This window comes from Mchenga conophoros, linkage group LG23 (assembly GCF_057382185.1).
Source record: "Mchenga conophoros isolate Kocher_MC1m ecotype Shallow Benthic linkage group LG23, M_conophoros_male_GT1.1, whole genome shotgun sequence".
Lineage (NCBI taxonomy): Eukaryota > Metazoa > Chordata > Actinopteri > Cichliformes > Cichlidae > Mchenga > Mchenga conophoros.
Genome location: NC_140547.1, coordinates 46,836,170 through 46,853,840, shown reverse-complemented (window position 1 = coordinate 46,853,840; position 17,671 = coordinate 46,836,170). Strand labels below are relative to the sequence as shown.

Sequence of the window (17,671 nt, the reverse complement as noted above, 5' to 3'; positions counted from 1 at the left end):
AGCGCTGTATAAGGTTCCCGTTATTGATGTTTGGGTTGTTGACCGGGACGGATTTTCTCCTGTTACTTTCGTCATCCCTGACGTGCTCTCCGTGGTTTTTTCCCTGCTAATTTTCGCAGCCAGCTTCTGTACCACGTGGTATAAGGCTCCGCCCTTGTCATTTGTTGAGCAGGAAGAGTGAGCGCTTGTTTTCATGCAGATTACGTCCCGGATCTAAATGCGGTACAATCGTCGTCGTCTTTTCTCTCTCTCTTTTTTTTTTAAAATCGTTGTAATTTGGAAATGAGATCGCACATAAGTATGAATTGAGATCGCGATTTTCTAACGATTAATCATGCAGCCCTAGTCAGGACACATAAACAAAACAGTGAAGAAGGCGCAGCAGCGCCTCTTCTTTGTCAGGAGACTGAAAAGATTCGGCATGAGCCCCCGCATCCTCAGGACCTTCTATCACTGTGCCATTGAGAGCATCCTCACCGGATGCATCACCACCTGGTACGGCAACAGCACCGCTTACAACCGCAAAGCTCTCCAGCGAGTAGTGCGGTGTTCTGAACGGATAATTGGAGGTGAGCTTCCCTCCCTCCAAGACATCTACAGGAAGCGCTGCCTGAGGAAAGCGGGGAGGACCATCAAGGACTCCAGTCCCCCCAGCCATCAACTGTTCAGACTACTTCCATCAGGAAGGAGGTTCTGCAGCATCCGGTCCCCAACCAGCAGACTGAGAGAGCTTTTTCCACCAGGCCATCAGACTGCTGGACACTTCATAGACACCTCACCTTCACTACTGGAACTTCAACATTATGCACTCCACACTGTATATAAATGCCACTTGTTTTGCACATGTCCAACTACCAGCCTCTGTATATTTTATTTTATTGTTTACTCTATTTAATTTCCATATAACTCTCAGATTTAGCCATTCTTCTATTTTGCTTGTTCTTATGTTATTGTATTTTTGCACACCTCTGTTGCTTGTGAAGCTCGCACACAAGAATTTCACTCGCATGTACTGTACCAGTGTACCTGCACATGTGATGTGACAGTCAAAGTGATTTGATTTCAGCCGCCATAACCCCCGCAGTACACTGACTTCATTTACTGAGGTTATATTCATCAGGTTTTTATTTCCTGATGTTCGTATGTGTCCTGCGTGTTTCAGTCGCCAATTCTGAATTATAACTAACATAAAAACATGTTTAAGGAGGAGAGAAAGCAAATAAATCCGATTAACATCTGATCTTTGTGTTTTTGTTCAGTAATCAGCGTGACCTGCGTATAAACGCATAAAAGAGATAACGTTGGTGTTTCATGTAGTAACTGCTGGCTTTAACTGTACAAAGGTTGTTCGACACTATGACACACATTTAGACTTCATGATGTTCGGCTAATATTTTAATTGTGAATATTAATCACGAGGGTAAACGGCCCTGTACACCACGGAGCGAGGTCAGCATGTCCACGATATCTTCAGCTCTCTGAGTTAACCCAGAGTTTCCCAGCTGACTAATCTAACTGTCATCTACGAATATGTCACGGCTCATATCAATATGATTTTACACAAAATCATCCTTTTTACTGCCAACTATTCCAGAGACGTGAAAATCTACAGCATAAAGAACAAAAAATATAGCAGTCTAACGCAACACTGTAACAGAGATGAACCGTCTGTTTGTCGCAGATCAAAGTGGAATGAATGTGATTGGTTGAACAGGTGTCCGTGATCTGTGTTTTCTGCATTTTCATCAGCGTAAGAGACTCAGCAGCAGATTAGAATAACATTTATACGTTTAATAAATCATAAATCATACACAAAACGATCAAACCTGTTCTGACAGTTTGAGTTTGTGTTCCCTCAGCTGCAGACTCGCTGCTGTTTAAATGTTTGAGAGGAAGATTAGATATAAACAAACGTCAAACATAGACTCAGTCTGCGTTCACATTTGATATGAGGCCAGCACGTACAGTGGCTGTGTCCTGTTTTAAGATCGTATATGTAAAATTGTTGTCTGACCTGGAGTCCGTGGTTACCATGGTTACTGCATAAGCAGCTGTAATGTAAACAGCTGGCACAGCGGAAACCTACCGGCGACATGAGGTTTGTCATTGCAACAGAACTGTCTGAATGGTTAACTGACGTTAACTTGGATAAATTATAGTTAAGCAGTCTCACAGATAACACCCACGGAGCTGTGTGACTGTTCACCACTACACTGAAATCAGCAGGCTATTACTGAAATACACGTGCTATCCGGTTGTTCAGTGATGACGCGACGAATCCTACTTCCGGGTCTAAAGTAGTCTGCGTTTAATATGGCTTTTGTGTTGTTAACATGTTTAATGTTATGTATTTTCTTCTATTTGATCTCAAAAAGTTCCTAAAACAGTCAGCGACCACTGTTGACCTCCCTCGGCTTTTATTACCGCTAATCATTTATTTAAGCTCAGTTTTTAAAACCTTACGATGTAACTACAGCCCAGCCCATGCAGCAGTATATGAATGACTAACCTCGTATTGTGGATGGATTATCTCAGTTGTTCTCCTGGCTGAAGTTTGGTCCTTTTACAGCATCCTGCCATGCGATTACATTTGTTCCTGACCACCGAGAACACTCACATTAACTTTTATCGAGTGGAAAAAAAGTTAGCTTGTTTATATTATGCTAACATAGCTGTGTCGCTAGCGGTCACGTAGCACATCATTATATACCAGCTAGCCCAACTTCAGTAACCCTACAAACGTCACTGCTGTTTAGTTTTCTGTCTTCATTTATGCTGGAAGTGATAGCAGAGCTGTACGTTTTAATTTGTTTCCAAAACCCCGCAGTCAGGACATGCTATATTGTATTTAGATAGAAGCTAGCGAGCTAACTCCCTGCTAACTTCTAACTCCGTTAATTGTCATAAATTCCGTTTTCATGGATGCCTGGATGTTAAACTCAATTGTTACACCTGGTAGAGAAGAACGCTGATCATTTTATTAAAGATGAAAGACTTTAGACAGTTTTTCAACTCTCAGTAATCCCATAGTGATCGTTTGATATATGGACCTGCAGCGGAGTTTAGACCCAGACACGGCTAGTGACGTCAGACTGAACAACCGGATATCATAAACTATGATATAAATAGGGAGGTCCTATTAACATGTTTAGTTTTACAGGACACCTTCCTACCTTTAGTCTCATTCATGAGCAGTATTAGTTTTCTTCTAACATCCAGAAGTCTGCATGATGTGTTTCATAGTTTCTAACAAGCCTTTGACAGGTAAACATAACATGACCGAAACACACACAAACAAACAAAAACAATCACACAAATTATATGTTAACCTCGTTTATTTTTAGTTAAGTAAACTCTAAAAATTCTAACAGATCGCTGGTGCTTAGAATACAGTTGAATAACTATTAAAAACCAGATGATGTAATATTTCTGCCCAGGTTGCAGTCTGAACACGCTGTTGCAAGCTCTGCTCCTCTCAGTGGAAATACGCCGTCTCTTTCCTCTTTGTATAAAAACATTTTAAAAGTCAGTTTAATCTCAAAATTCACTGTTAAATCCAAAACACACCAGATAAAGAAAAGCGAACGGTTCAGTCTAACACAGTGAACCATTAAACTTCAGTAAAACTATGAAGTTATGACGTCTTGATGCATTCTCAATCATCCAGGGAAGTAAGTGAAAAGGGAAAGACCATCTCTGAATCGAGGAGGAGCCTAAGGGTACATCTGTCACCATCTTACATGCTGTGATTGCAGCCATTCCCCAACTCTCTGTGAATGGGACTCATGGACATTGATCAGTGGTTGTTGATCAATGGCTGTGACAGTTTGCATAATTCTGATTAATGAACTGACCTCCCAGCCCTTTGTTCCTTCAGTGGGCTGGTTTCAGTCATTATGCAAATGTACTGTTTATAAGATTGAAACCTGCAGTCAGCTGAGACTGAAGAAGTCACCTGGATGATGACGAAACAAAACGCTACGTCCAGATGAACAGAATCAACTTTTGGAGACATGCAGTTTAACCTCAGCCAAACCGATTTGCTCAGTTGTAAATAAAACAGCGAAGTAAACGTGACCCGACAGACAGAACCTGAGTGAATTAAGTCCAGCGTTTAACCACTGAGAGCTAAAACTCAGCTGAGGTTTCAAAGCTGTGTGATTGGACATCAGCTGCTGATGAAGTTGGTTCGCCTATAAAGTGCTCTGTAGGGAAACAAGCTTCAGCAGCTCTGCGCTCGGGGAAAAAACTATATTTACTTATCTTGTGCAGAAAAATGCGCTGACATTGCATTATATCGAGCACCGGCTGCCCAGTTAAACTGTGACTATCACCAGGTCACGTGGGCGCGTTTCTTGAATTAGCAGCTAAACAGCTGACAGGTGAGGAGGAGGATGCATGCAGGTAAACTGAGGGCCTGTTGAGCTGATCGCTGGTGTCCTGAGAAACACGTCAGCTCGTTCTTTATGTTACAGAAGCACAGAGACACAAGGCGGAAAAAGACGGTGAAAATGAGAATCTGCAAATGCAACATGTGGAACACGGACAGTGGAATATGTAAACAAACTGGGTAACGTAACCCCCCCCAAAAAAACCCCAAAAACAGTTAAGCTGGAACACCGGGGCTGTGAGCTCGGTGCTCTCTGTCAGCTGACTGTTAGCAGAGCGAGTGAAATCTCTGAAAACATCTGAGCACTTTTGCAAACACGTTCTATGTTGACAACCTGACCAGACGTGTGAAGATTACGCTGCGACATTCGCGGCTAAAACACTGTTAAAAGTGTAGTTGGTGACAGAAAAACAGGATATTTTATAACTTTACACCACCATTGCTGACGGTGATTTGAAATGCATTCTGGGATACCTGGCTGCCCCAAGGCCACACAAGCAATCGATTATCTAGGATCGACCTGTCTTGACTTACTTTGCACGGCAACCAATCAAATGCTAGAGAAGCTGCAGTGGCAGCGTTAACCCCGCCCACTTAGTTTGATGGGTGAGGCTGACAGATAAAATGATTTCAAGTTGAGACATGAAGGGGACAAAAGTGCCAAAATGAATTAAATAAATACATCATTAAATAATTAATTAAAACTGTCAATACTTATTTAAATGTGTTGTAAATATTTATTTAATTATTTCCAATTTTAATTAATTATTGCCACATTTAATTAATTATTTAATGGTGTATTTAATTATTTCATTATGGCAGTCCTGGCGTTCCACAGCACCGTGCCATAAGGCAAAAGTGATAACTGGCTCGGGGACCAGGTCCCCAGATCTTAATCCAATTGAGAATTTGTGGTCAATCCTCAAGAGGCGGGTGGAGGAAACAAAAACCCACTAATTCTGACAAACTCCAAGAAGTGATTATGACAGAATGGGTTGCTGTCAGTCAGGATTTGACTGAGAGCACGCCCAGTCGAATTGCAGAGGTCCTGAAAAAGAAGGGCCAACACTGCAAATACTGACTGTTTGCATAAATGTCATGTAATTGTCAATAAAAGCCTTTGAAACGTATGAAGTGCTTGTCATTATATTTCAGTACATCACAGACACAACTGAAACAAAGATCTAAAAGCAGTTTAGCAGCAAACTTTGTGAAAACTAATATTTGTGTCATTCTCAAAACTTTTTGGCCACGACTGTACTTTCTTCTCACATGTCCATCACTCCTACTCTCGCCTGGATTATTTTTTGGTCAGCAGCTCACTGCTGAGTGACATCTCAGACACTGAGATGAAGACTTTGTTAAATATTTTTAAAAAAGAGTGGACTTAGGAAATACTGAACAAAATACCCCAAAAATTTGAACACAGTAACAAATTTGGTTGATTTTTAGCTAACCAGTTAAAAATAAATAAAGAAAAAACAACTATATGTGCTGTTAAAGATGATCTGGGAACACAATGTATGACCTGAAAGAATGAACAACATTTTTAGGGATTTCTATGAAACTTTATATTCACCACAAATAAACGCGTCTAAAAAAAGACATTTATTAGTTTCTTGACAGCGTAACTCTTCCAAAATTACTAGACAGTCAAGCAATGTCAGTGGATTCACCAGGTGACGCCGGGTGAACTCCAGGAAGCCCTGATAAGTATGCCCAATAATAAGGCTCCAGGTCCAGATGGCAGAATTCTACAAAGAATTCTGGACGATTCTGGCACCAGTTTTTTACAGAACGTTGTTGGAAATCAAAGAAAAGGGCAGACTTCCATCAAATATGAATTCTGCAAACATTAGTCTCCTGCTAAAACCAGGCAAAGACCCTGTACATCCCTCAAGCTATCGTCCAATATCACTTATAAATGTAGACCTTAAAATAATCTGCAAAGCTCTCTCAAAGAGATTAGAGAAAATAACCTCCCTCTTAATTCATCCTGACCAAACTGGTTTCATAAAAGGTCGGCACTCATCAACAAATACACATAGATTACTTAGTTTCATAGACTACTCATGCAGTAAAAACATCGAAACTACAATATTTTCTTTAGATGCAGAAAAAACGTTTGACAGAGTTAACTGGAAATGTTTATTTCCAACTTTACACAAATTTGGTTTTGGAAACTCTTACAAAAATATTACACAACAGCTTGTGTCAGAACAAATGACCAAACATCCTCCAGCTTCTGCATTTCTGAATAACAAATCTTGGACTCACCGAGCCTTTCTGCAGTTCCTCACAGCTGGAATCAGTCTCTGTCGTCCCTCTGCTGATGTGTTGTACTTCTGCAGGTCCAACTCATCCAGAACCTCCTCTGACATCTGCAGCATGAAGGCCAGAGCTGAGCACTGGATCATAGTGAGTTTCTTCTTTGATCTGTTCTCTGACTTCAGGAACTCTTGGATCTCCTGGTGTAATGAGAGGTCGTTAATCTCCATCAGACAGTGGAAGATGTTGATGCTTCTGTCAGGAGAGATTTTAAGCTTCTTGTTATTCTTCAGGTTCTTGATGACACTCTGGATGGTTTCTGGACTGTTCTCTGTCTGACCCAACAGACCTCCTAAGAGTCTCTGGTTGGACTCCAGACAGAGGCCATGAAGGAAGCGAACAAACAGGTCCAGACGACCATTTTTACTCCTGAAGGATTTTGTTAGTGTTTCCATCAAAAAATTGTCCAGAGATGACTCTTTGTATTTTTTTCCCAAGAAGTCCTTCAGCACCTCTGACTTCCTGTTGGTGAAACAGTGGAACATGTAGACTGCAGCCAGAAACTCCTGGATGCTCAGATGAACAAAGCAGTAGACTGGTTTCTGGAAGATCACACACTCTCTTTTGAAGATCTCTGTACAAACTCCTGAGTACACCGAGGCCTCTGTCACATCCAGACCACACTGCTCCAGGTCTTCTTGGTAGAACATGATGTTTCCTTTCTCCAGATGTTCAAACGCCAGCCTCCCCAGCTTCAGAAGAACTTCCCTGTCAGCCTCCGTCAGCTCCTGTGGACTCGTCTCATGTCCCTCGTGGTACTTGTTCTTCTTCCTCTTTGTCTGAACCAGCAGGAAGTGTGAGTACATGTCAGTCAGGGTCTTGGGCAGCTCTCCTCTCTGCTCTGTAGTCAACATGTGCTCCAGAACTGTAGCAGTGATCCAGCAGAAGACTGGGATACTACACATGATGTGGAGGCTCCTGGATGTCTTCATGTGGGAGATGATTCTGCTGGACAGCTCTTCATCACTGAATCTCCTCCTGAAGTACTCCTCCTTCTGGGCGTCAGTGAAGCCTCGTACTTCTGTTAGCCTGTCAACACATGTAGGAGGGATCTGATTGGCCGCTGCAGGTCGGGAAGTTATCCAGACGAGAGCCGAGGGAAGCAGATTCCCCTGGATGAGGTTTGTCAGCAGCTGGCTGACTGATGACTTCTGTGTGACATCAGACAGCAGCTTCCTGTTGGTGAAATCCAATGAAAGTCTGCTTTCATCCAGGCCGTCAAAGATGAACAAAAGCTGAGAGACAGCCAGCTTCTCTGCTGTGACCTTCTGTAGTGTTGGATGGAAAACATGGAGCAGCTCCAGAAGACTGTACTGCTCATCTCTGATCAGGTTCAGCTCCCTGAATGAAAGCAGAACCACCACACTGACATGTTGGTTCTCCAAGCCCTCTGCCCAGTCCAGAGTGAACTTCTGCACTGAGAAGGTTTTTCCAACACCAGCCACGCCGTTGGTCAGAACCACTCTGATGGGTCTCTGTTGGTCAGGTAAGGCTTTAAAGATGTCCTGGCACCTGATTGGAGTGTCATGGAGGGCGTCCATCTTGGAAGCTGTCTCCAGCTGCCTCACCTCATGTTGGCTATGAACCTCTTCACTCTGTCCCTCTGTGATGTAGAGCTCAGTGTAGATCCTGTTGAGGAGGGTTCTACTTCCTGTTTCATCACTTCCTTCAGTCACACGTTCACATCTCCTCCTCAGACTGATCTTATGTTCATCTAAAACCTCCTGCAGACCAACATCTGCTGAAAGAAAGAAAAACAGAAAGAAAACTCTTCAATGTCTGAACAACAACAAGAAGTCCAGTTTTCAGAAATGAGTCCATCAGCAGACAGATGTTCAGTCTTACTTTGTACACAGCTGCTCTGACTGGCTGTCTGCAGTCCAGCTCTGCTTCTGGATCTTTCTCCACACTGGGGACAGGACCAGTCTCCTGATGAAGCAGACTGGTCCCAGTATGAGGAGATGCACTGTCTGCAGAACCAGTGTCCACAGCTGGTAGAGACTGGATCCTTCAGGACGTCCTGACACAAAGCACAGCAGGACAGCTGCTCCTCCTCACAGACACCACTCCTCTTCCTCTTCCTCCCTCTGTGAACACATTTCTTTATCACTAAAATCATTGACTGTCAGTGACAAACATCCAGATTTGATGACACTGTGCAGAAGCTCTGATGGTCACAGAGAAAAGTCAAAGTGGAGAAACTTGTGTTTGAGTTCAGAATCCAAGTTTCCTTTGCTGTTCCTGCCTGTCTTATTAAACACAGAGTGATCAGCCTACAAACTCCACAGTAAAAGCCTTCATCACAGAGCTGATTATGTCCTTCACTGGATGTACTGGAAGTTTGGGATCCATCACTCTGAACTGACCTTTGACCTCCTCTAAAAACTGTGGTGGAGCAGCGGTGTCACATTCAGAGCTTTCAGCTTTATTTTGAAAGAGTTCAGTCATCAGGAAGTGAACTTCTGGGTTCTGATTTCCTTTCTATTCTTTTACAGAAGTGAAGAAGAAGAACTAAAAGCTTTGAAATGATCTGAGTGATATTTTTGAACATTGCCACCAAATTGAGTTCAGCCTCCAGCAGTAACTTTGTTTCATGATGCCTCCCTGATGATGTGATGTTTGATTACAAACCTGTTTATGTGTTAGACATTAATCACATGAACACAGGCAGAAAAAAGAAGCCAATGAAACAAATGACAGAAACGTGTTCATTCACTGCCATGATCCATATTTGATATGTACAGATGTTTGTAAAGAACACGTGTGCAGCGCTTTGTTCTGAGTATCTGCTGTCAGCACACAGTGCAGCAATAACTACAACCACACGTTTCTGTAGATCCTGAACATCAGCCTGGAGGAATCTGACCTCAGGTCTGCACACAGAGGAGCTTCACCTCTGGGATGATGCTGGCTTCAGCTCCTTCTACAATCAGGCAGAAGCTTCTGCACCATCAGGACACAAACAGAGAGGAGCTTCTATCCTCAGACCATCCAAGTCCTAAATCAGAACATGCTCCCCTCATAGCATCACCATCAGGGTTTAAACAGGACCTTACATCATGTTCTTGTCTCACTGTCATATTTCAGATCATACCTGATTCATTATGACGTCACACGCTGCTACACTGATCCTGCTGCTTCATTACTGCTGATATTACTCTGCTCACTCTGTTCAGTTACTCTCTTTACATCACTTTGCTCATTTGCTTTGTTCTGCTTGCACTGCTCTGTCAGTACATGCTGTGCTAATGTGGCACAAAGCACTTTAACATTACATCTGCACAATGTTTCATTATTTCATTTAATGATTGTTTCTAATGTTTTGTCCAGTCACAGGAGCAGCTCAGCACATTTCACTGTGTTGTACGTGTATGACGATGCCTGTGACAAATAAACAGCCTCGGACTCTTCAATCTTCTGCATTTCTTTGGAGATCAGCTCAGTGGCCTGTTGAGACCATCTTTCTATTTCTGATGACTCAGTTCAGATTATTATCCTGATACTTTCTTTTAAAATGTGATGAAATCATTTATCTGATGTTCTGACACAAACACACCAAAACGATCCCAAACAGCACAAACCACCACGTTACACACAGTGTAATAAAAATACAGGCAACTACAAATAAAAACACTTTAAAAATATAAACTAAAATTACAAAGTGGTCACAGAATTTCAAACACCCGTAAATGAGTCAGCAGCTCTCTTACATGGTCAGCTGAGCTCCATGATTGAAGAACATTGTTGCTGCAGGTTCATGACTGAAGACTGGAGGTTTGTCTTTGGACCAGTCACTCCTCACAGACACACAGCTGGATGCTGGAGACTGTGACCTCTGACCTCTGCAAACACAAACATATCACATGAATTACTGATTAATCTCTGTTTAAAATCTTTTAAGCAGCTGCAAACACACAAACTGGATGATGTGATGGTTTCTGTCAGTAATAGTTGTCTCAGATTAGAGTACAGACGGCTGCAGAGACGTTCACAGCAGCAGAGAAGAAATCATTACCTTGGATTGCATTACTACTACGATTGATACTAGCATTATCGTACCCGGACCACCATTAGGAATCATTTATGATGTCACTGGTAGAACACATTTATAGAAACAACCTTTGAACTCTGAGTCAGCAGCTCTCTTACATGGTCAGCTGAGCTCCATGATTGAAGAACATTGTTGCTGCAGGTTCATGACTGAAGACTGGAGGTTTGTCTTTGGACACGTCACTCCTCACAGACACACAGCTGGATGCTGGAGACTGTGACCTCTGACCTCTGCAAACACAACCACATTGCATTCATTTCACATCAATTAGTACACCACAAAAGGCATGCAAGAAACACAGTATGAAGGCAAACTTCTGGCTTCAATAACATTCAACAGGTCAGGTGGAAACTTTTCTCAGATTTGATTCATGTTTTTATAGAACGATCCAGCTAAAAAAAAATATACCATTAGGTCAGGGGTCAGCAACCTTCAGGACCCAAAGAGCCATTTGGAGCCAGTTTCCACGCAAAAGAAAACACTGGGAGCCACAAATACTTTTTGACGTCTAGAATGAAGATAACACTGTATATACTGTTTTTTACCTTTATGCTTTGTGTGAACAACTAAGGTGTGTTGCTTATGAAATCCATGAAGTGCTACAGAGAAAATTACATGTTATTTATGTAATGAACACATTTGAACTCTTAAAGAAATATAACAAAAGGAAAGACACCCAGCTGAACTAAAATGATGTAGCAAACAAAAACTGCTGTGAGCCGCCACCCTTATATCTCCTTTGGGCTTTTGGAGCCTTGACCTGACTTTTAAAAAATAATTGGAAAAAAAGCTCTATGCTGCTGAAAGATGAAAAATAGATATTTGCAAAATTCTGCCTAAATATGTATTTTACCTGGTTAATGTGTGTGGCGGGGCGTGGTCTGCAGCGCCGCTGCAGGGGAGGCGGACGCACCTGAGCGGCACCCGCAATCACGCCTCGCCGCCTTAACGTCTGTGCTGTTGTGTGTCGGGCTGTGAGCTGCAAAGCTACAGCCGGCTGTGTGCGTACAGCAACCGTGTGTGAAAAGTGGTCAATAAAGAGAAGCTGAAAAGCGAGTTCATGCAAACATCGTCGGGTCTGCCGTGATATGTTTACAACGGGACTTCTGCTCCTGAACCTCTGCGCACAGCGTCTGCAGGTCGGGGCTGTACGAAGTCACTTTCATCTTTACAGGACTGTAAGCTGTCGTCTGTGAGGCGTGAGCGTGTTTGTTTTTAACATAGTTCACGGTGGAGAACAGCTGCTGACATAATGTGGATCCGAAGATCCATAATTGGCCTTCCTGGGGTTGAAAGTCTCGATAAATGCACGGCGTTTCGGCGGGTACACCGGCTTCCACGAGTGTGACGCTTATTTGAGCGATGAAAAAATAAAAAATATAATTTTATTTTTATATTTCAATATCACAATAATCTTCCAATTTAGAACTACAAGTTAAAAAAGAACATAAATAAAATACACTTCAGCTAAATACTTCTAATTTATTTTCCCAAACCACGAGGAGCCGCACTGTAAGGACTAAAGAGCCGCAGGTTGCCGACCCCTGCATTAGTGTTAGTCAATGTTGCAACTGAACTGAAAAACAAAAGATTTTGGTCCAAAGAAACAAAGTCACTGTTAATACAACACAACCCCCCCAAAAAGAGCCATGTAGACCCCGGGCTCTATGGGTCTTGTGCTCGGAGCTTGTTCCTGTGCTGCCATGATTAGTGCCTCTGTGCTGTCTTTCAGTCCAGCTTTGTTCAGCCACTGGTAGGATTTCTGGATGTCAGCCACTTCCTCTGCCTGCTGGTGGTGCAAACTGTGTTGTTCTGAGTTTCATTGGACGTCTTTGTCCAAAGCACCAGACAAAGGGCAAAGTAGATGCATTTGCATCAGCAGGAAAATACACCCCAAACTAGCATCATCATTATACAACTTTAACAACTGCCACTAAATGATACTTCATACACAGACCAGTGTTAGGTTAAGTTATGATGTCACTGGCAGAACATTTATAGAAACAACCTTTGAACTCTGAGTCAGCAGCTCTCTTACATGGTCAGCTGAGCTCCATGATTGAAGAACATTGTTGCTGCAGGTTCATCACTGAACTCTGGAGGTTTTTCTCTGGACCAGTCACTCCTCACAGACACACAGCTGGATACTGGAGACTGTGACCTCTGACCTCTGCAAACACAAACATCAATAACTGATCAGTTCTCTCTGACAGCCATATGATCAGCTGATCCCTCTGTGATATTGTGTCTGCCTCATAACGCTGACAGGTCAGCCAATCATCAGCCAGTTTTTTCTGTCTCTGAATGAACTCAGTTTGTTCTCAGCTCTTCTCTCTGATTCTGCTGCACTGACTTCACTTAAACTTACAGAGTTCAGATCTTAGCAAGAAAACAAGTCAATAAAAATCAAACTCAGATCAAACAGTTTGAACCAATCACAGATCAATGATTCTGTCATGGTTATGTTGAAATGACTAATAAAGTTAGTAGTGTTCTTACATTGTTGCTGCAGGTCCATGACTGTAAGGTGGAGGTGTTTGTGTAACCCCGTCACTTCTCACAGACACACAGCTGGATGCTGCAGATGCTGCTCCGTCCTCTTCCTCCATCTTCTTGATGTCAGGGTGGAGTTAGTCTGAGAGGTAAACACACACACTCAGAGGTGCTGTTGTACTGGAAGCATCACACTGACGGCTTTCTAATGTTGGAGCTTTGGCCCTAAAGTCCAAACCAGTTATTTTAGAGGCTCAAAGTCTTTAAAAAACACCAAAACCATCACATTATTTAATAAGTACATGATCAGGTGGATGAAGGAACTCAGTGTGTTTGGGATCATCATCATGGTGAGGAGCCCACATGTTACGGCTCCTTTGGAGAGAAGCTGAGGATCACTGCAGGAAGTGAGCTCATGAAACCAAACTGCTGTTTGTGAGCAGGATGACTCTGTTATTGGACCTGCTCTGTGTTCTACATATGATCAATACTTCAAATATCTGTAAACATCTCATCTTATATTTGTTGCACTTGGTCACATCTGTCTTTAAAAATAGATTTTTAATGTCACTGAGAGTTCTTTTCTACCTTTATTGATTTATTTTGGAATAAATTAAATATAAAGGTGCCAAAAACTGCCTGCAGCTTCTGCTCTGTGACAGGAAACTACTGTCAGGCTCAAAATGACTTCAGATTATTCATCACAGAGTGTTTATAGGTCACAGGACACGTTACAGTTTTACTGTCGATGTTTTAGTTTAAAAGAATGACGTGATAAGATCTTACTGTGAATCTGCGCGCTCATTGGCTAATACCCTGAGACTGACAGGTGGTTATCCAATCAGCGTGCGGCCTCACACGGACATAAAACTCTTAAAGTTTGTTTTTGAAGGGATTTTCAGATCAGACCTGATGTTTCTGCCTACAGCCTGTTTACCGATATAATCAATATTAGACATCAGAGCAACAGAAACCTCGGTGATCAGGACGCCGGGACTGAGAACAGGAAGTGGCTCAAACGTCGCACTTTCATAAAGGCTGTATCCCAATTCAGGGTCTGTAGCCTTAAAGGCTGCATTTTAAGGCCGATTACGTCACAGTGGCGCACCGAAGGCTTTCCCAATTCAAAGGCTGCTCGAAATGCGTCCTTCACAAAGATGTCTAAAATATGTTCTCCTTCATTTCTGTCAAACAAAGCTGTGTGAAACGTTTCCAGCTGTTAGTATCATGGTTGCTAGGCAACCGGGGCAGCGCGACGGAGGCTAGACCGCCCATTTCACAAGCCTCGTACTTCCGGCCTTAGCGGTCCTTGAGTACGTGGCCCTTGAGGATCGTTGAGGCTGCAGAACCTGAATTGTACAGAGCCCCTCTGATGACATGGCCCAAAAATAAATAAATTGTGGCCACAAAATACTATTTCGTGCCCTCGAAATACTATTTTCGAGGGCACGAAATAGGTATAACGTGCGCATGAAATGCTAATTTGTGGGCATGAAATGGGTATAACGTGGCAATGAATTACTCATTTGTGGCAACAAAATAGATAACGTGCGCATATCATATTGATACAATTCCTGGACAGCTGCGTAGAGACACAAGCATGAGAGTAGGCTAAACCTATACACCGTGGACAGAGACGGTATGAGTGAGTTTTATTTTAGGCTGGGAATGAGCTACAATGCATTTTGAAAAGCCTGCAATGCAAGGAACCATTATTACGGAGAGACATTTAAACAGGATACTGAGAGCCCAGTTGCTTTACAAGACCTGGACGCCGGGATAGATTTTATTGTCAACCAACTGCAAGGGCCTGGGAAGGATCACGGTTATTGGTCAAGTGTTTCGTGCCCACAAATTAGCATTTCGTGCGCACGAAGTAGTATTTTGTGGCCACAATTGATTTATTTTTTGGACCATGTCATCAGAGGGGCTCCGAAGAATTGGGATACAGCCTCTGAGATAGAAAGTGTGCGACCGTGAACTCGACTCTCTTTATGACACATACACACACAGACACACACACAGACACTTGTTTTCAGATTTTAGTGAGGACACCAAAAAGCCTCAAAAATATCCTCAAACTCGTGAGGACGGCCATTTTGTGGGACTCTATTAGCCCACATAGTAGCATACCAACTCTTTGTCCTCACAAACATGTCTAAACAGGTACACACACACACACAGACACACACACACAAACAGGTTTGTCAGGTTCCTCGGCTCGTTCTCTGCGTTCAGTCCATTGAAGGTGATTATTGAGCCAATCACAGCTACAGAGCTCACTGTGACTCTTCTTCTCTCTACAGTCACACAAACAAACACACTCAGAGACTCTGACAGCAAAACTACAACAATGTGGTGTTAACACTCACCCTGCCTCAGCTCCACCGTCCTCCTGCTGCTCTGACGGAGGCTCAGCTGTTTCTCTTCCTGTTCCCACCTGCTCGGGTGGCTCCTCCCCTCTGCAGTTACAGGAAATCAGGTGTGTGTGTCTCTTGTTGAGACTGGTTCTTCCTGCTCTCTATCATCACATTGGGTGTTTCCAAATTCAGGGAGAGGATGCTTCGAATGCCACATTTGTAGGAAATTGTATCACATGGACGCGACGAAGGCTGTTCAAATTTGAAGTCTTCCAAATGCGTCCTTCATTTCCCTGAATTTGAAGGATGGGTCAGGTGTGTCCTTTGTGGCCCAACATATCCCAGGATTCATTGCGGGCCATACAGGAGATATTTTTCTGATAATGATAGTGATCGAAGTGGGAGTTAATGCAGGAGACGAACACTTTCAAATGTAAGTATATGAAAATCTGGTGGTGCAAAAGTTTTTATAGCGGGTGTGTTGTTAGGCTCTGGGCATCTGCATAGACATGTTCTTTTTTTGAGAATGTGAGGACAAACTTGAAAGAGAGACACTGTGAGAGTGGACACATCCACACTGCTGCTGCATCTGTGCTCACCACGATGGCCTCCTTCAGAGAGATGGAGGACTCACTCTGTCTTCTGGCTGATGTAAGTGTTCAGCTTTGAACAGCTGTCGTTCCAGCTGCTTTTAACTTTGTAGTTTCACATTTGTACAGACTTTATATTTTTTATAGACGTGTCATAAACCAGTCCTTAAATCATTTTCATTATCACAGATACAGTCTACACTCTGCATCATGAGCTGGTCAATATCGCAAAAGTTGTAATTCGTTTCATGTTTCATGTAAACTGCTCTGAGGTCACAGTGACACCAGCAGATGTAGTTACAGCCTCTCTGTCCCCACCATCCCGGCCCACGTAGACCGCAAAGGCCGGGTCCTCCGAAGGATGCAGCCGACGAATTGGAACACAGCTCATGTCTGACAGCAGTTTGAAGAGGAAATGGATTCTGTTCTGTTCTTCACTCATCACCTACCTGACAGCTGACACCTCACACCTGTTTCTCAGCTGCAGGTCAGACAGAAGGACACACAGAGGATGGAGGGAAGGAGGATGGATCTGCTAGTCTGAAAGTTGGTATGTCAGTTTCTGGTCAAGTTTTTGTTCAACAGGAAACATAAACAGAAGCAGGATTCATACCAGCCTCCACTTGAACAGCAGCCTGCTTAAACTGTCTGCGTGTCTCTAGCTGATCTCTGTCTCCTGCTGATGTCACAACGTCTCCGTTTTATTTGAACACTGGAGGTGAAGATGGCAGATTGTTGGCTAAAATGGATGTCTGTGGCATCCTGCATTTAATGTTCAGCATCTTTGTGAAAAACCCTTTAAAAGTTGTTTAACATGTCCAAAAATCCAAAACTGTTACAGATTACAAAGATGTTGTTTCTATGAGCTCAGGCTGTACTTGCTAGTTCACATTTCGGTAGTAATGTTGATGATGAGGATCATTATTTGTCATTGCTTTAGTTTTTATTCCACTGTTTCAAGGACATGCACTTAGTAGGGACAGCGGACTGGACAGGTCTTCAGTCTGTCTCGCTCTAAGACAGCTGGGTTAGGCTCCAGCGCCCCCGCGACCCTGAAAAGGATCAGCAGAAGTGGATGGATGGAGGGTCAGTTTGTCAACATTAGAAAAACAAACATACTACCTGCCTTAAATGTGAAATGGACGGGCTTTATGTTTGCTCGTTGTTTGCTAAAGAGACTTTTCTGCAGCATTTCTCTCCCGACTTCTTTGTAGCACCTTTCACTGTCACACATTTGATCTTTACAGCAGGGCTGTGCCATATCATATACCATACTATAGAATTTTGACATAGTAGCTATATAATGTTACTCCTACTTTATAGATCTCCATCACCCGATCCTCCGAAAACCTCTTGGAGTTGGCAGCACTCGACTGAGCCATTTTGTGCAGAAGAAGATTAAAATGATGCTTTAAACTCCAGATGTTATCTGAGCTCAGATCCTAAAGCCAGACCTCTG

General features: G+C 42.9%; 1 protein-coding gene across 1 annotated transcript in view; it reads right to left on the bottom strand.

The window, feature by feature from the left end:
- Positions 1–17,671, bottom strand: part of LOC146548161 (NACHT, LRR and PYD domains-containing protein 12-like) — a 192,740-nt gene that overhangs the window by 170,186 nt on the left and 4,883 nt on the right. The window contains exons 3-6 of the mRNA XM_085265035.1: positions 12,808–12,939; positions 10,437–10,560; positions 8,564–8,792; positions 6,668–8,459 (exon numbers count right to left, since the gene is read on the bottom strand). Of these exons, the coding sequence (XP_085121161.1) occupies positions 6,668–8,459; positions 8,564–8,792; positions 10,437–10,560; positions 12,808–12,939 (2,277 nt within the window). The remainder of the gene's footprint in view (positions 1–6,667; positions 8,460–8,563; positions 8,793–10,436; positions 10,561–12,807; positions 12,940–17,671) is intronic.